General features: G+C 41.1%; 1 protein-coding gene across 1 annotated transcript in view; it reads right to left on the reverse strand.

Annotated features, from left to right (window-relative positions):
* Positions 1–20187, reverse strand: part of DNAH5 (dynein axonemal heavy chain 5) — a 925453-nt gene that overhangs the window by 494380 nt on the left and 410886 nt on the right. Inside the window, 3 exon segments of the mRNA XM_030220396.1 lie at positions 28–181; positions 7640–7747; positions 17867–18001. Of these exon segments, the coding sequence (XP_030076256.1) occupies positions 28–181; positions 7640–7747; positions 17867–18001 (397 nt within the window).

A 20187-nucleotide genomic window follows, 5' to 3' on the forward strand; every position in this document is an offset into this window, starting at 1 on the left:
GGGAACACTAGAGGCCATTTTCCATACCTGTCATGGCTTTCATCAGAGTGTGGATACAGGTAGTTTTACCTGCTCCGCTTGGTCCCAAGGTCATCATTCCATGCCTCACCCGCTGTGTCTCAAATAGCTGGATAACTTTCAGCTTCCAGGGAGGATGGCAAATTAAACCGGCTCCTTCCACCTGTAACAGCAAGACATCTAAAATCATGGATCCATTATATATTAATCTGAATGTTTTTCACAACATATTGCTATTATAATGTCTTGTACCACCAATATCATTTCATATAACAAAAAGTATCATAAAGTTATCATTTTTTTTAAAAATTGAAATGTGAAGGCATTTCTTGATACTCTGTAGCCTGTTCATGCAGGTTATAAAACGGAGGCTCCCTGTACCAATGAGATGTACATGACAGGTTCACAAGTTGTCTTAAACCAAATAATCTCAACAGTTTGCATTTCTTTGATGAAATAGTGCCATCCGATATCCAAAGATCTGTGCTAGTCAAGTAAAAAGGAAACAGCAAAGGACTGTAGATGTCCTCTGTACAGGATGATTGAAGTCACACAAGCTTGAAGGAACATGGAAAAAAAAATCAAATCCCATAGAGAGAACCTGTACTACCATGTTAATTTGAATACATATAACAAACTAGTCAGGTTAAGAAGTCATGTTATTCTAACAGATTAAGGAAACATCCAGTCACTCTAGAGCAATACTCTAAGCTATAAGTACATAAGTAATGCCACACTGGGGAAAAGACCAAGGGTCCATCGAGCCCAGCATCCTGTCCACGACAGCGGCCAATCCAGGCCAAGGGCACCTGGCAAGCTTCCCAAACATACAAACATTCTATACATGTTATTCCCGGAATTGTGGATTTTTCCCAAGTCCATTTAGTAGCAGTTTATGGACTTGTCCTTTAGGAAACCGTCTAACCCCTTTTTAAACTCTGCCAAGCTAACCGCCTTCACCACGTTCTCCGGCAGCAAATTCCAGAGTTTAATTACATGTTGGGTGAAGAAATATTTTCTCCGATTTGTTTTAAGTTTACTACACTGTAGTTTCATTGCATGCCCCCTAGTCCTAGTATTTTTGGAAAGCGTGAACAGACGCTTCATATCCACCTGTTCCACTCCACTCATTATTTTATATACCTCTATCATGTCTCCCCCCTCAGCCGTCTCTTCTCCAAGCTGAAAACCCTAGCCTCCTTAGTCTTTCTTCATAGGGAAGTCGTCCCATCCCCGCTATCATTTTAGTTGCCCTTCGCTGCACCTTTTCCAATTCCACTATATCTTTCTTGAGATGCGGTGACCAGAATTGAACACAATACTCAAGGTGCAGTCGCACCATGGAGCAATTATAACAGCATTATAACATCCTCAAACCTGTTTTCCTACCTTTCTTAATAATACCTAACATTCTATTCGCTTTCCAAGCCACAGCAGCACACTGAGCAGAAGGTTTCAGTGTATTATTGACGAAGACACCCAGATCCCTTTCTTGGTCCGTAACTCCTAACGTGGAATCTTGCATGACGTAGCTATAATTCGGGTTCTTTTTCCCACATGCATCACCTTGCACTTGCTAACATTAAACGTCATCTGCCATTTAGCCGCCCAGTCTCCCAGTCTCGTAAGGTCCCTTCTGTAATTTTTCACAATCCTGTCGCGAGGTTAACGACTTTGAATAACTTTTTGTCATCAGCAAATTTAATTACCTCGCTAGTTACTCCCATCTCTAAATCATTTATAAATATATTAAAAAGCAGTGGTCCTAGCACAGACCCCTGAGGAACCCCACAAACTACCCTTCTCCATTGTGAATACTGCCCATTTAACCCCACTCTCTGTTTCCTATCCTTCAACCAGTTTTTAATCCACAATAGGACTTTTCCTCCTATCCCATGACCCTCCAATTTCCTCTGTAGCCTTTCATGAGGTACCTTGTCAAACGCCTTTTGAAAATCTTGGAGTACCTTCTAGGGAGTCTGGATTTCAGGATATCCACAATGAATATGCAGGGGAAAGATCTGCAGGCCAATTGTCTCCATCAATCAAGGAACCAATGGTGTACCAAGAGACAGAACATAAGAACTAGCCATACTAGGTCAGACCAAAGATCCATTGAGCCCAATATGTTTCTAACAGTCGCTAATTCAGGTCATGAATACCTGGCAGGATCCCAAAGAGTAATAAGCTTTCTCCAGGAATTTCTCCAAAACTTTTAAAGCTGAGTTATGCTAATTGTTGCAATCACATTCTCTAGAAATGAGCTCCAAATCTTAACTAAATATACTTATTAACTTCATGGTATCTTGTCAAGGTAAGGCAATTAGTCCCATTACCAATCAGCTTATACAACCAACGGTCTTTCTAAAGACCACTTTTCCGCTTTTGTTGCGGATTGTATGATTTCACCTTTTAATGTTTTTATTCTGAGTTTGCACACAGACTCCTGATGCAGGCCCTCTGGTCGAAACACAACGTTGTGTTGAGTCATTTTTGATTTTCAATAAACCTTGCTTTAATTCAAGATTTTGTGTGCTCCAGTCTCTGGAACCCGTGGTCTCTGTTCTCACTTTTCTTCTCATTGTGAGTTACTCCTTGAGACCTTTTGAGTTCTCTGCATATGTTGATTCTCTTTTGATCTTGTCAACAATGACATTTAAATCATTTTCATGGATAGTGACTCCTTATGTAGAACCAAACGTCATGTAGCTATAATTTGAGCAATTCTTCCCCGTGTTCATCATGTTGCATTGGACACATCAAATTTTATCTGCTATTTGGATGCCCAATCTTCAACTCCCCCAAACTCCTTCTGCAACTTCTCACAATCTGCATGAGATTAACAAACTTTGAATAATTTTGTATTACTTCACTCATTGTTCCCATTCCCAAACATAAGAACATAAGAGTAGCCATACTGGGTCAGACCAGTGGTCCATCTAGCCCAGTATCCTCCTTCTGACAGTGGCCAAGCCAGGTCACAAGTACCTAGCACAAACCCAAATTGTGGCAACATTCCATGCTACTAATCCCAGGGCAAGCAGTTGCTTCCCATGTCTGTCTAAATAGCAGACTATGGATTTTTCTTCCAGGAACTTGTCCCAAACTTTTAAAAACCCAGATACATTAACCGCTATTACTACATCCTCCGGCAATGAGTTCCAGAGCTTAACTATTCATTGAGTGAAAAAATATTTCCTCCTATTTGTTTTAAAAGTATTTCCATGTAACTTCCTTGATTGTCCCCTAGTCTCTATACTTTTGTAACAAGTAAAAAATTGATTTACTTCTACTTGTTCTACACCACTCAGGATTTTGTAGACCTCAATCATATCTCCCCTCATTGTTTCCAAGCTGAAGAGCCCTAACCTCTTTAGTCTTTCTTCATGTGAGAGGAGTTCCATCTCCTTTATTATTTTGGTCGCTCTTCTTTGAACCTTTTCTAATTCCGCTATATCTTTTTTGAGATACAGTGACTAGAACTAAACGCAATGCTCAAAGTGAGGTTCCACCATGGAGCGATACAGAGGCATTATAGTATTTTTGGTCCTAGTATAGATCCCTGTGGTACTCCTCTATTCATTTTCCTCCATTGAGAGAATTGGTATTTAACCTTTTCTCTATTTTTACAGTACCTTTTAACCAGTTCTCAATCAATAGCAGGATACTGCCTCATGTCTTTTTAATTTCCTCAGAAATCTCTCATGAGGTACTTTATCAACTATATCAACTGTCTCATCTTTAGCCACATGTTTATTCATGCCTTCAAAAATGCAGCAGATTGGTGAGGTGAAATCCCTTGGATAAATCCATTTTGACTCTGTCCCATTAAACCGTCTATTTAGGTATTTATTAATGATTGCATCCATAAATGAACAGAAACTGAAGTTACTTACCTGTAGCAAGTGTCCACCGAGGACAGCAGGACATATGTTCTCACATGTGGGTAATGTCATCCAGAAAGCCCAGCACAGATGCTGCCCAGCATTCTCATATCTTCTAGAAGCTTTTGGCAGGCCCGACCATGCATACACACATGCCTTCCTACCTGCCCGACCTATGTGGGACCCACAGTTGGATACAAAGCATGGAGAATTCTAATCATAGGGGAGGTGGAAGAGAGTATGTGAGAACATATGCCCTGCTGTCCTCTAAGAACACCTGCTACAGGTGAGTAATTTTGCTTTCTCCCTCCCCACCACCCCAACCGGCAGAAGTATGAGAGAAGTGGAAGCAGTGAAGAGACTTCTTCCAATGTTACCGCTGTTTTACCAGTGCCCATTCCTGTTATACTTTTATTAGACCCTTCCCTTCCTCTGCAGGGAAGTCCATGTTAACAACATCGGAAGAATTTACTTTGGCTGATATTAGCTCTGCAATGTTTAGAATGGAGAAAGTATTGCAAGATCATCTTTCTTTGTTTAGATTTTTTGAGGATATTTCCTCTAAATTGCTTAGCATGACCACAGGACTGGTTCTGTGGAACAAGTGCTCAAATTTGATTCACAGTTTAAAACTATTCATCTACTATTTCTGCTGTTACAAAAAATAAGTTATTGCTACAAATGCAAATGGAGATACTTGAAAATTCAGCAAGGGCATGTAATTAAGAATTTTACCTCCAATAGAGTTGCTTAAAATATATTTAGAGATATATTGCAGTTTCCTAATCTTGACTTTCTAAAATTGAAAATGCCTATTATTTACCTGGCAGAGTTAGACAAGTTAGAGAGGAAGGAGGAATGGATACAATTACCTCTCCAGATAGTTTAGTTTTAGAATCATCTCAGGATGTCATTAGTAAGCATTCTACATTGTTGGTACTTTATCTTCAGAGGAGCAAAAGTTGGCAGTATTAAGAGCCTATTTTCCTAAAAAGAATTTACCTTTTTGTGGTTAGGTAGTTATGTTATTTCCAGATATCTCTAGGCCTACCCAAATGTGTAGGAAAGCTTTTCTACAGGTGAAGTCTAAAATTTTAGCAATTGGTGCTATCTTCTTTCTTAAATTTACCTGTAAATGTTTTAGTACACTACAGAGTGTATTTTACTAAAGCACGGTAGCATTTTTAGTGCTCGCTACCATGGTTTAGTAAAATAACCCCTATAAGAATAATCAGTATGCTTTTTTAGATCCCATTCAAATAGAGCCTCTAATAGAAAAGCCAATTAAACATAATTTAGGTATTATGTGATCTGTTATTTCACGATTTCCTGGACTGCTGTTGGGGTTAGGAATAAATTAGTTTTAATTTAATTTTAATGCCTGTAAATTGACAGTTTTATATTTAGTTTATATCTTATTTCAAAAATTGTTGTGTGATTAATGAGGTCTTTTAAAAATGTGCGGAAATGTTCTTAGAGATGCTAGAGATGATGTCTCTAGCGTTTAGCACATGCTTATTCTTAGCATGTGCTAAAACACTACCACACATTGTAAAAGGCCCATTAAGATTATAATTTCCTCTTTTATTATATTGTCAATCATGATAAAATTCTAATTAAAAAAGATTAATGGTAATAGTACTTTATTAGTTTTCTCTCTGCATAGTTTTATTGTAAACTTAGGCCCTCCTTTTGGTTTCTTCCCCTTCCCCTTGAACTTTTAATTATGTTTGATTTGTACAACACTTAGGTAATATTATATTTGTGGTATTTTAAATAACATTGAACTGTGACCTAATAAATTGCTATTCCATGATTTTTGCTATTAGTATCAGCTACAGAACGCATCTATTCTGTACTTTGAATTCCAAGAGAAATATTGTTCTAAGGCCCCTCCTCTGTTGTAAAAACTCTTCACGTGACTTCTCCCTTTTCCTATAGCATACAATGAGCATTTTTAATGTATTACAATGACATTTGTATCCTGATATCCCAAACATAGTTCATGTTCAATGTGGCTTACAGTCTATACATATTACAGTTATAAATCTTCTGATAAAGGAAAATGTGAGTAAATCTTCTATATATGGCCATATGAAACTTCACAAAAAATTAGTTTATGAATGTTTTACAAGGTTGTATTGTGTAACAATATCAAATTAGAAGCAGCTATACAGGATACAGTTTGAAATAGAATTTTGCATAAAAGTGGTTATTCCTGTCTTCCATTATCTTGTTGCAAGAACTTTTGAAAAGAAAAGTTTTTTAGTAATTTCTGAAACCAACTGTAATCATGTACAGACCTAACAGCCCTTGGAAGAAGATTCCACTAATTAGTACATTGACAGGAGGTCAGCAGAGAGGACTGTTTTGTAAACAAATTTTTACAATTAGGATGATGGAGAATTAGGAATTCTCTGGATCCAGGGACGGAATTACACATAGAGAGGTCAATCAAAGGGAGCACATAGTCAGGGGTCATACCATAAATTTGGAATGCAAAGACACATAATTTGAAAGCAACTCTGGTTTTGATAATCAATTTGCTATATAATTAAGTATTCATACTTTTATTTTTCACTAGGTTTTGTTAGACTAGGAAACATCTCTCCTGAGCCCTGAAGTGGAATCGAACTCTCAGACTGAGAATCCCTGTTCCGAGGAGAGTACTAAGAAGAGACATTAAGGGGTCGATATTCAGAATGATTTTAACTGGGCAGGAAAGGCTCCTGCCCAGTTCAGTCATGGTGAGCGGGCCATCCCTGGATTTTCAGTAGCGCCTAGTTGCGCAGTGTTGCGACATTTTGGTGTGATCACTCCGGCACTCACTGGTTAGTGCTGGGGTTGAGTCGGAGAGGAGCCAAGCGTTATGCATGCACTGGCAACATTCAGTGCAGGTGCCGCATAGCTAACCAAGCACGTAGGACTGAACACGATGTAGTTCTAACTTTGCCCAGTTATCTATATTTATTTATTTTTTAGGATTTATTTACTGCCTTTTGAAGGCATTCACTCAAGGTGTGTACAGCAAGTATATATGGATATGGCACTGAATATCGGTTTTACCTGTATAACCTCCGCCAAACACCTGGGTATTCAGTGCTGATGCCCAGCACTGAATATTGGTCCACATTAGCTGGCAGCAGTCAGTGTCATTTTATGTTTAAGCCATGTTATTGATGAATGCCTTTCCTAATGGATGATCAGAAAAATTCAACTGCTGGTAAGGAAGAATTGGGGGGGGGGGGGGTGCGAAGGGGACTCATTCTCCAATGCAAATTGTGACAACCTCAGACTTAGGATTTACACTGCCAGCCTTCAGTGCAACATTTTCATTATTAACTAGAAAGCAGGGTAGGCATCTGTCTCAAATCACTGGAGGACCAGCTAGAAAACGGAAAACCTCAGAAAATGAAAGGCTAATGTGCCAATGAAGTTTCCTAAAGTACAATTTCTTAGTGATCATGGAAGAGCTTTCTGTTCTGATACCCAACAACAGAGGCACAAATAGCGCATAGCAATGCAGCGACATATGTTTCTTTCTTGACTATGCTTCTAACCAGGTTTTCAGAACACTGTTCTAAGAATCCCTGAGCATCTAAAGTTCAGTGTGTGTATATTATTTTTCTGCCCACTTCAGTTCAAAGCGTTTATTAATTCTTCTTCAAAATCAATCAATTGTTCAAAATATATTCTATCACACAGCCCTTAACAAAATTAGTATTATAAATAATCACCTGTTTGTTAATAGCAGTTTCTAGCTCTGGATAGCCTGCTTTGTCCAGCTGTATGCTTGGAAAGAGATCTTCAATCAAACTCAAGAACAAGGGCTCATCCTCATCGATCTTAGAAAGATAAAAAGAAAAGAATTGATTTATTTTTTATCCTTTGTTGGGTTCTCTGGATAATATTCACATATCACTTATTTTTTTCCCAATATATTTTATGGGACATTTTAACAAATAGCCATGATGCTTGCAGGCCTGGGTTTAGAACATGCCACTGCTTACATTAAGAAAATATGGAGAAATTATGCCTTCCTGATAATTTTTCTTTCATTCAGTCCTATCAGATTAGCCCAGAACCATGGGTTATGCCTGTCGACCAGCAGATGGAGACAGAGAAACAAAGTAGTTCTGTGTGATTCACCACTTAAGGGCACCATGCAGGCTCAGTATTTGGATGATCAAGCAAGGGCGCTCCTGTTCATACTCTAGGTCAAATGTTGCATTCATCTAATGCCTATACCAACAAAATAGTAATGTACTCTACTGACCCACAGTTTTCCAACTGCACCAAGAATACTGTACTCTACGACATCCAGTTTTCAAAATGATCAGGAGCAGCCAGAAATCCGCTAAAATAAGGCAGAGAATCTCAAAATAGAAGCAAGTCCAACTGTAAAATGATATGAACAGGAACAGAATTCAGAATGGAATATGATCAATAATATTCAACTAAGGAGGGTTATGGTCAGGTCTGATAGGACTAAAGAAAATAAAGTTACCTGGTAAGACCTAATTCTTCTTCTTTGTTGTCCACACCAGACCAGTCCAGAACTGTGGGATGTAGCAAAGCAGTTTCCCAAAAGGGTGGGATTTCACGCTTGAGGTCAAAGAAGTGTGAAACCCAGAATAGTGCTTGATAATTGTATTCAGGCAAAGAATGCTAGAGATGGGAAAAGGAAACTGAGTGTGTCTCTTATATGATCACTTAAGGCACCGCAGATAGGTCAAAAAGTGTCCTCAGTGCTCTTCCACAAAAACAAAATGAGGAAGGCCTGAAGCAGTAGTCAAACTGCAAGGACAAAATCTCCAGAGATAATGAATCAGAATAGTATGGGTCGAGACCAAGCCCCTTGAGCCACCCAATCCTGAAAGTAAGCGTCTCAATCAATAGACTGGAATCTAATGCTACTGCAAACCAATTAGCAGTTTTAAGGCTGGAAACTCAGTACAGGATGGAGAACCAAGGTCAGAATCTTTATACTGGAAGCACCAGGAACTCCCAGGATAGACCAGACTCCGTTCTAGGAGTGTATTGACAAACACACCAAGAAGAAATAGTGAACTTCTTGACTTAGCTGCAAAGTACAGCCTCTCTTATTTTCCAGGCATACTGGAAACCATGGAGAGAGCAGATTATCTGTTTCTTGAGTGCTCTCATACTAGGCCAAATGCCCCAGCTCACACAATGATCTCCTGGAATCTTCCCGAAGTTGAATGATCCAGAAAATATGGATCTAAACTAAAGGAACCTTTTGAGAAATACAGTGTCTGACATGTATATTTAAATAAACATACAGTACTTTCTGTAAAAGGTTGGCAGTAGACAATACTGTAACACGTTCTCTGAACTCTCTTCTTCTTTCTCTCTCTCTTTTTTTTTATGGAGACGAAAAAGGTATAGGAATTCACAGGCTGTGAAAGCAAGAATGTCAGTCATCTTAGAACTGTGCAATGGAGAATACAAGGCTAAGAGCATAAAACAGTGGATACTGGAAAAAGAAGACCTTCTGAGGAGCTTGTAAGCTAAGGCTGTGTTATAATACAAGTACCTTCAAGGTGGAAATGATATGTAATTAAGGTCTGCTTCAAAAGGAAAGTTTCCTAAGCTGGCGAAAGAACAGAAAATATGGGAGGAGGACCCCAGGTCAACATGAAAATCTAATTTGCTCTAGAAAAAGTGATCTGCTTCCATTGCTCTTCAGAGTGTTTTTTGTGTTTTTGAAGGAATGGGAGAAACTTTACTAAGCTGCAATAAGCACTAATGCGTACTTACTGTAGCAAATAAGGGATTCCTGTAGAGCGCACTCAGGCATCCAGCAGTAATTTTTGCACGTGCATGTACAACCCACACTGAGGGGCGGAGAATGGGCATGTTCTGTGCTAATCGGTTAGCACCACTACAGTGCTGCGCTATCCAATTAGCATGTAGTTAAGTGTGTCAGCCCTTATCGCCTACCTAATGGGGCTCACATGCTAATAGCCACGTGCTAATGGAAAAATTAGCATGTGGCCATTAATGGGGAAAATAGAAAAATTGGCCATTTCACCCTAGTGGTAAAAATTGCCTTAGTGCACGGGAATGACCATGGTAAGAGCACTCTAAGGTTGCTTTTTACTGCAGTTTGGTAAAAGGGTCCCTTAGTAATTAGTAAGCTAATCAGAAGCCTCCCATGCTCTTTGAAGAACATCCTAAAGAAAATAGCTTCTGGGTGCCTGTATTGCTTTATAGAATGCTAACATATACCCATATTGGTACACCCAAACATAGGCACCCTCATTTCCACAAGGTAAATGGCAGGCATAAACGGGCAGTGTGGCAAGCAATGCACACAACTTACAATAGTCTAGAAGTTTCATATGTTATTGGAAGACATGCCCATGTCCTTCCCATATTCCAGACACATGCATGCCCCCTTGGAATTGCACTTTATGCTGCTGATGTGCACCCTTACAGAATACAGCTTACAGCACTTTTGTGTCAAAGTGGCACTTATTCCTGAATTTTAGTGTTCAAATGGCACATAAATGTAGGCATGCATTTAAAGAATTGCCCTACCTACCACTTATGCCCACACTTGTAAAATATTGCTAAGGCACCCTGCTGATGCTTTCATTGGTAAGTGTACACTTACCTGCATAAGTGCCAGTATTCTATACATTTATGAGTACAAGGGGTGCTTAGTTTAGAGAATTACCCTTTTCATTCACAAGTTGTTCACTGTCTATAGTCAAGGGCTAGCACCTAAAGATAAAATAATATCTTAGCTGCGGCATGCCTACCTTATATGGCACCCAGGGTGGAGAACACACCCCCTGGGTGCAGCATGCACGCATTCCTCCTGGGTAGTGTATATGGAATGCGCAGAGCAGGCACGCGCTGTTGGCTCTGCCAGGCCCCTGCCCCCTCTGATGTCAACTTCCTGTTCTGGAGCAGGGGAACAGCAGATCTGACAGCGACCACCTGCTCCTCATATCCCCTCACTGCCACAGCCCAGGGCAGAATGCCCCCACCTCCCTGCCCTAGGAAAAGTAGAGTATTTTAGTCTAAGAGAACATCTAAAGACAAAGGGGACAGTATTTTAAACGATTTATCCAGCCAGAAATAGCTTCTGACCAGTAAATTATCTATTCAGGACTAACCAGTCATTTTCAGCAGCATTTAACCGATTAGTGCTGCTCAGTGTGCAGCAGCGGCTAAGAAAGCAAATAGAATGTTAGGAATTATTAGGAAAGGAATGGAAATCAAAAATGAGAATGTTACAATACCCTTGTATCTTTCTATGGTATGACCGCCAGTGGCATAGCTAGGGGGGGCGCAAGGGGAGCAGCCGCTCCCCCAAACGGACTTCTGCCGGTGCCAGTTCCTATTTTTTACTGAATGTGTTGCATTTAAACGTGCGCCAGTGGAAGTCCGCTCTCGCTTCCCCCTGTGCCTTCAACCTGGCTCCGCTTCTGATGACCGCACCTTAAATACTGTGTGCAATTCTGGTCACCACATTAGAAAAGGTACGGAGAAGGGGGACAAAAATGATAAAGGAGATTAAACGACTTCCCTATGAGGAAAAGCTAAAGCAGCCAAGGTTCTTTAGCTTGGAGAAGAGACAGCTGAGGGAAGATATGATACAGGTCTACAAAATACTGAGTGGAGTGGAATGGGTAGACATGAATCACTTGTTCTTTCTTTCCAAAAATACTAGGTCTATGGAGCATGCAATGAAGCTACTAAGTAGTAAATTCAAAACAAACTCAAGAAAATAATTCTTCAATCAAAGCAGTTATCTTAGCAGAGTTTAAAAAAAGGTTTGAATAATTTCCTAAAGCAAAAGTCCATAAGGGGCGTAGGCACCCAGGAATGGTGCACCCCGAGGCCCTGCGTGGCATTCCTCCTTCCCTCCCTCGCCCGACTGTCAGCCCTCCTCCGCTCCTCCTCCGTTCCCCCCCTCAGTTCCGTCTGCCCCCCCCTGTCCTTTTTGTTTCAGTAGCAGCAAGCGACGTGAAGACACTGCTTCAAGTTCTCCCTTTCCTCTTCACGCAATGTCCGTCCCGCCTTTACGATGACGTATTTCCTGTTTCCGCGAAGGCGGGACAAACACTGTGTGAAGAGGAAAGGGAGAACTTGAAGCTGGCGAGCGTTGCAGTGCCTTCACGTCGCTCGCTACTACTGAAAGAAAAAGGACAGGTTCGTGTGCGCGGGAGGCAGGGGGACGGAGAGGACTCGGAGGGCTTTTGGGGAACTGAGGGAGGGCAGGGAGACTCGCTGGCCATGGAGGGGAGGGGGGAACGGAGAGGACTCGGAGGGCTTTTGGGGAACTGAGGGAGGGCAGGGAGACTCTCTGGCCATGGAGGGGAGGGGAGGGGGGAACGGAGAGGACTCGGAGGGCTTTTGGGGAACTGAGGGAGGGCAGGGAGACTCGCTGGACATGGAGAGGAGGGCGGGGGGGGGGGAGAGAACAGATCGCTGGAGGGAAGTGGACAGAGGAAATTGCTGGACATCAGGAAATGGATGGAGGGGAGAGAGGAAATTGCTGGACATGGATGAGGAGAGGGGAGGGGAGGGCAGGGGGAGAAAACATAAGGACACAGGAGGATGGTGGACATGGTGAGTGGAAAATATCAAATAGAAAGAAGACACTGCATAAAACAGAAGACACTGGGACCAACGCGAATAGAAAAACTGATCAGACAACAAAGGTAGAAAACATTTTTTAATTCAGAATTTATTAATTGGAATATGTCAGCTTTTGGAAATGTGCATCTGTGATATTTTGCATGTAAGTTTCAGTTTTTCTAGTATTGCTGCATCCTGAGTCTGACTTCTTGAGGTAACTTTCCAGTTCAGAAATTTGCCTTCATATCTGTTGTGTCATGTGTTTTTCATGTGTGATCAAGGTGCAGTATTCTGCTAGCGTGTAGTATTTGCAGCCTTTTTTGTTTTGTTTTTTTTTGTTTCACTAGGTTTTGTACTGGTGTTTTAGAGCCCGGTGTAATTGTAGTGCTGCCTTTCCATGCATAAGGTTGTAGCTCGTCCTGTCCTTGGAATTAGTGCTGTTATGGTTTGGTAAGGTTATAAGTGTGTTTTTGCACAAGTTTGTGTATAGTGTTTTGCAGTGGAGAATTTGTGTATTGGCCTTACTGAGGTGGCACCAAAACATCAGAAAGGGTGCAGAGCCTAAATCATGACACACTACCTCTTGAAGGATCTATATATGGTCGTTAATAAAAGGAGCTCATTGTGAACACTATCCACCCTAAAAAGGTGTTTTGTGGCTCTACATGAGAATTGTGATATGATCCCTTGTTTCATATTGTTGACGGTCTGCATTTTCCGTATCGGTATATTGGTGTATTAGGGTCTGCCCAGTGTAATATTTATGGTACAGTAAGGTTCTGAGTGTGTTTTTGCACAAATTTGTGCATAGTGTTTTGCAGTTGAGCGATTGTCGCTTTGATTGATGCTTTGAGCAACCACTTTATTCTTTGACATATGATACATATCTAATATCTAAAATTCTTTGACATGATACATATCTAATATCTAAATTTAATTAAAGGTATTAATTGTCAATGGGGTGGAGCTAGGGAGAGGTGCCAGACCGTAGACTGAAGGCAGGGAAGGGAGAAAAGTGCTGGACCGATTGGTATTAATTGCCTTTGGAGAAAGTCTTCAGCTAACAAAGCTTGAGGATCCTCATTAGCTAAAGTATTTATATTTTGAGGTGGAGGTATGGCGGAGCAGAGATAATTTTGTGCCCACCTACTTTAGGCTCAGGCCCACCCAAAATTGGCTGTCTGGCTACGCCACTGTCATAAGCCATTATTAAGATGGCCTTGGGACAATCCAGTGCTTATTTATAGGATAAGCAGCATAAAATCTGTTTTACTCTTTTGGGATCATGACAGGTACTTGTGACCTGGATTGGCCATTGTTGAAAACAGGATACTGGGCTTGATGTCAACGCTTATGTTCTCAAAAATTACCACGTGACAGCAGCAGCTGCAACAAGTGGTGCAGAGGCAATGGTAACAGCAACAGGCTTCTCAGAGATCTCTGGAGGCCCAACAAAACTCACTTGCTCGAACTTACAGAAGATTTTCAATAGTCTTTTTTAAGACTATTTTCCTAATACCTTTGGATATTTTGATCTATTGGTACTCTGAAACACCCAAATCTCAACATTTAGGTTGACCTTAGAGATGGTCAACATAAATGTTGAGATGGTCGACCTTAGAGATGGTTGTCCCCGGTTTTTGGTGATAATGGAAACCGAGGATGCCCATCTCAAAAACGACCAAATTCAACTCATTTGGTCATAGGAGGAGCCAGCATTTGTAGTGCACTGGTCCCCCTGACATGCCAGGACACCAACCGGGCACCCTAGGTGGCACTGCAGTGGACTAACTGATGCACTAACTGAATGGAAAAAGCCCTTCCCTTACCGATCCCTTAGTGATTTGGAAAGGAACGGGCATGCATGAGGAAATCGCATGCAAATGAGCTGCTCACTGTTAGCTCATTTGCACATGATTTCCTTCCTAAGGAGGAGAAGCCAGTGCAGAGCAGCCAAGCATTATGCGTGGCTGCTCTGCGCATGCCAAAGACGGCTTCATACATGCAGACAAGCTGCTTGTATAACAGCCGTCTACAACTTTAAATAAATTGCTGTCTACAACCTTTGAAAAATACAACCTTAGAAAAATGCAAGTCCAGGTGAAAACGTCCAAGTGCTCATCAGGGACGTTTTTTTTTTGTTGTTTTTAGAGTATGGGTGAAGGACGTCCTTCGCTATGCCTCCATCCCTGTGACGGCATTTGAGGACGTCATTCGCTATGCCCTCCGACCCTGTGATGGAAGTTGAGGATGTCCAAAATGTGGATGTTTGTGAGAAGGACATCTGTGCCTTTGCCATGCCTCTGATACCCCTTTATTTATTTGGATTTTGGATCACAAGTAGCAGCAGTGGGATTTGAACTGGCCACCTCTGGATTACAAGACCAGTGCTCTAGCCACTAGGCCATTCCTCCACTCCACGCCTTTGAAATTTGACAGTCCCTGTGGGGGGAGGGGCAGTTCAGGATGTCCACGCCTTCGCTATGCCTCCGCTGACACACACATACCTCCCCCCCCCCCCCAGGGACCTGCATACTGCTGCAATGGACCTGAGTATGACATTTCAGGGGTGGGAGGTGGTTAGTGACCACTGGGGGAGTCAGGGGAGGTCATTCCCGATTCCCTCCAGTCGTCATCTGGTCAGCTCGGGCACCTTTTTGAGGCTTGGTCATAAGAAAAAATGGACCAAGTAAAGTCGGCCAAGTGCTCGTCAAGGACGCCCTTCTTTTTTCCATTATTGCTCGAGGACGCCCATCTGTTAGGCACGCCCCAGTCCCGCCTTCGCTATGCCTCTGACACGCCCCTGGGAACTTTGGTTGTCCCTGTGACGGGAAGCAGTTGGGGACGCCCAAAATCGGCTTTCGACTATGCTGACTTGGGTGACCCTGAGAGAAGGACGCCCATCTCCTGATTTGTGTCGAAAGATGGGCATCCTTCTCTTTCGAAAATAAGTCATTTAAGTGCCAACATTCAGCACTTAACCGACCAAGATCGCCGTATAAATAGGATCACACAAAAGTCAGTCCTATCTTTATGCGGTGCCCCATAGCTGGTTAAGTGCTGAATATCTCACTTAACCAGATATGGTGTAGCCAATTCTGGAAACCTGAAAATTCAATGCCAGATTCTGGAAATGACCCAGCATTGAATTTCCAGACATAATGCTGGCAGTGGCTAGCAAAACACTGAGCACTACCAGCTGAAAATCAACCCCAAAACATCTTTAATAGGAATGTGATTAGATGATATATATCACCTAAATAAGGGAAAATTCCTATGTAAATCAAATTGCTTCACGTTTCAAGGGGTCAGGTTTTCATTTATGTAAAATCAGCCATTCTACATAGAGCATTAGTCAGGAATCAACATTAGTCTGTAAAGCTGATTCCCTCCAGTCACAGTCACTGACCATCAAAATCTGAGTGTTACCCGCATCTTTAAAATCTGGATAAAGGTGGCTAGTGGAAACAAGAAACAGTTAAATAAAAGCAGGGCCAAATGTGAGAGGTCTGGAACTCCACAAACTAAATTATATATAGCAGAATAATGCCCATTTATTTATTAGGATTTATTTACCGCCTCTTTGAAGGAATTAGCTCAAGGTGGTGTAAAGTAAGAATAGATCAAATATGAGCAATAGGCAATTACAGCAGTAAAAATATTCAAACAATACAACGTATGGCATAGTATACTACTTACAATGTCAACACAATATGTAATAGAACATTTTAATTGATAGTGAAGGGTATATGTAAAGATGGAACATATATGTAGGTAAGAGAGTAAGATGAGTTAGAAAGTAAGGTGACTAATTTAAAGAAATTTGCACATGAGGTCAGAGAGATGGTTAAATATTATCTCAACTACAGTAGGAGTGGATAAACAAACTTGAAAAGTACAGTCAGCAAAGAATGATTGAAATCAACCCAGCATAGGTCCCATTATCTCAATTTTCTTTAATCTATGCAAAAGAAGTGCAAAGAGCTTAAGTCCTATTGAATTAATAGGCTGTCTTTATGGATATGAATTTCACTGTACATCATCAATAGAGCAGACTCAGTACTATCAGCTGCTCTGATACCAGACTCTCTAGGATAGAAAATATTAATGTAGTCACAGCTTTCTTAGATTAGCTACAAACAAAAGATTTGAAATAGGATGAAAATTCACTAGACGAGACAAGTCCAAATTTTTTTTTTTTTTTCAAAATAAGATGAACTATAGACTTTTCCATGCTAAAATGCTAAAAACAAAACAAAAAACTTTCCTTGGGTTAGACTAGTATTGATCATTTCTATTAAAGCAGGAGAAAGACAGAAAAATGAGTATCTTAATAAAAAGATGGGGATCACATTCACAAAAGATCCAGAGGAACTCATGGAAGATATTTTCTCCAGACCAAAACTTTGGCATAGGATAGAGGGCTCAGAATCTTCTAAAGCTTTGGATCAAAAAAAAGATAAAGCAGAGGAAGAAGTCCCAATGGAAAGTTGGATAGCCTGCGTTTTGTTGAATAAATATAAAGCATATTGATATGGACTGAAACTGACAATACAATCATTGCTAATAGCAGATGAGGACTATAATAAATATTGGTGACTTGAAATAATTGACAAGGAAAATTACCAACCAACACATTAGCGTCATATATGGAGACTACCCCATCATCTGCTCTTAATTTAATTTTATATTCCGCCAAGCCAAAAATGGTTGAAGGCAGATTATATCCCAAAATGAAAAAATAAGCACAAGCTGAACTAAGATACAACAAAATGCAGTCAAAAAACACATAACTTAAAAATTACAAAATTATCATGCATTGTACAAAAAAAATTGTCAACATTAAATATTGAACAACATTCCTAAAATTAATCCATTACACTTCCCACTACCCAAAATATTTTTGAAATAATGACATTTTCAAATGTTCTCTAAACAATAGTTGTCTATAATATCAATACTTTCTGGTAGTTCATTCTGGTGTTCTGGGCCTCTATTAGTGAGAACTTTCTCAAAGGTAGAGGATGGGAACTGTAGCTTCCTAAAACATGCTGAGCTAAAACTAAGCATAATAATTTAAATATATCACAGGTGAAAATGGGGAGCCAGTAAAGATGTATCAGAAAAGGTGTCACATGTTCCCACCTCTTCCAAGAACTGTTGTGCAATGGTTAAAACTGGGCAACTCAAATTAGCTTCCACATTCAAAGTTTACCTAAATCATATCACCATGCCTTATTCTAAAGCAGTTTACGTAACTAAGATTAGCTTATATGCAAGCTCTAAACAAGTAGTCCTAAATGGCCATTAATAAAAATATACAGAGCATTACTAGCTGTTAAACTTACCAATTTGGATAGGTTCATGTCTCGCAACACACGCATGACGATGGTGGATTCTGTATCTGTTGGATTGGCTCTTTTTGCTGCACCCAGCGTCCTCAGTACTGACAGAATGTTACGTAGACCAAAATCATAATGCACCTGAGGAATTTAAGTCATGCTTGTTTCATTATAACAGCTATATGAAAATCTTATTTTCACTTCAAAGAAACCATAACCTCTGCCTGTTGAACAAACCCTCTAACATACACGTGACATGGCAAATGTTAATATTAGGGATATTTATCTTTGGATTTATTTTTAACTTGGTTTGTTTCAGATATTCATTTTAATTAAAAAATGTTAAAGTGCAATGGGTAGGCGTGAGGTATGGTGGGGGAGAGGGTTCTTTTGGAGATCCCAGTGCGGTTGTTATGTTTCCAGGGAACTATAAGACACGTGGAGGGGTATTTTCGATAGGACGCTCAAGCTGGACTTTAAACATTTTTTGCTAAACGTCCCAATTCCAAATAGAAAACATGACCATTTTCAAAATCAAAAACATCTATCTTTTTTTCCCGAAAATACCGTTTATAACAAGTTTTTGTCCTCTGTACGTTTATCTTTTCAGGCCATTAAAAAAATGTACAAGTAAAAAACATAGAAAATCAAGCCTTTGGGATGCAGGGGGGGCAGCACTTTATTGGTCCCCCAGATAACCCAGGAGAGCAACTGTGCATCCCCAGATGACTTCATATATATGCTCCCAAGTACACACCTCACCATTGCTCCCTTATCTTGTCTGCTGAGCTCTCCAAAACCCACCACTCCCAATTGTACACCACTACAATAGCTCTTATGGGTAAAGGGGGCACCTATATGTGAGTACAGTGGGTTTCTGGTGAGTTTTGGAGGACTCACAGTTTCCACCACAAGTGTAACAGAAAGGGGGAGGTATGGGCTTGGGTCCACCTGTCTACAGTGCACTGCACTGACCACTAGACTACTCCAGGAAATTGCAAGCTGCTGTAAAAGACCTGGCTATAACATTTGAGGCTGTCATAGAGGCTGGTAAGTAATATTTTTATTCAGATTTTTGGGGGGTGGGAAAGGTAAGGAGGGGTCATCCATGATTCCCTCCAGTGGTCTTCTAGTCATGTAGGGCACCTTTTTGTGCCTAATTCATTCTAAGAACATGTCTAGACCAAAACATTGAAATTTTAGCCCTAGACATTTTTGTTTTGTTCCATTATAGCTATAAAACGTCCAAGTGTTAGGAACACCCTAAGCCCACCGTCATCCCACCTCTGAAATGCCCCCTTGTGATTTGGATGCACTGCAGACAAATTGTATAGATAAACATTTGCAAAATAGGTTTCAAAAATACTGACTTGGACATTTTTTTCTTTTGAAAATGATTCCAAGGTTTCTTGGACTGTTCTTCTTTTGGATTCCTGGGGACTAACAAAGGTTGAAAGGTGGGGGGGGGGGGCTTGGGAATAAAATTGTAAAACGTTTGATGACTGAATCTATCATGCCATGATTCTTTTGTTCGGTTTGGCATTTGATTCATTGTTTTTATATTGTTGGATGTATTTTTCTATGCCTCTTCATCATTAAAACCGTAGAAATATAACAAATGTTAATGTGCATTAGAACCAGAATTTTTTTAAAGGGGTACTGGCACCTTTTCCATTGCCTGTTAGAACTAACCAATGGTCACGGCTACCACCATGCCCTGCACCTGACTCACCCTCTTACCGCAGTGCTCTGCCTCAGCGATGTTCCAGTGGCATCCTACTCCTCTGCTGCTCTGCTTCGCTGCTTTGCCCCGCACTTGTAGCACCAACAGCAGTGATGCCTTGAACATCACTTCCTGCATGCATATTTTAAGGAAGTGCCTGTCTTCAACCCACTGCCTTTGCAATGAGTCTTCTGAGCCTCTTGCTTGCCTAGCCTGTCTGTCTCCAGCCTTGCCCTTGCCTGCCAGATTCCAGCCTTGTCTTGCTCTGTCTGGTTCCTGCTTGCCTGACTCCAGCCTTGCCTGGTCCTGTCTGTTTCCACTTGCCTGTCTCCAGTTCAGCCTTGCCTTGCCTGTCTCCAGTCCGTCGCTGCCTCATCTTCAGCTCCAGCCCTGCCTTGTCACCTGCTCTAGCCCTGCCTGCCAAGCCTGTCTGAAGTCCGAGCCTGCCAAGTCTGACTCCAGTCTAAGCCTATCTTGACTCTCTCCAGTTCAGCCAGCCTTACCTGTCTCCAGTTCAGCCCACCTTGCCTAGTATGGGTGACTTGTCGGCATCAGCTGGGGCCCGGCCAACCTCCAGGTTGACCAGGTAGCACAGTCCAAGGGG

Source organism: Microcaecilia unicolor, chromosome 1 (genome assembly GCF_901765095.1).
Source record: "Microcaecilia unicolor chromosome 1, aMicUni1.1, whole genome shotgun sequence".
NCBI lineage: Eukaryota > Metazoa > Chordata > Amphibia > Gymnophiona > Siphonopidae > Microcaecilia > Microcaecilia unicolor.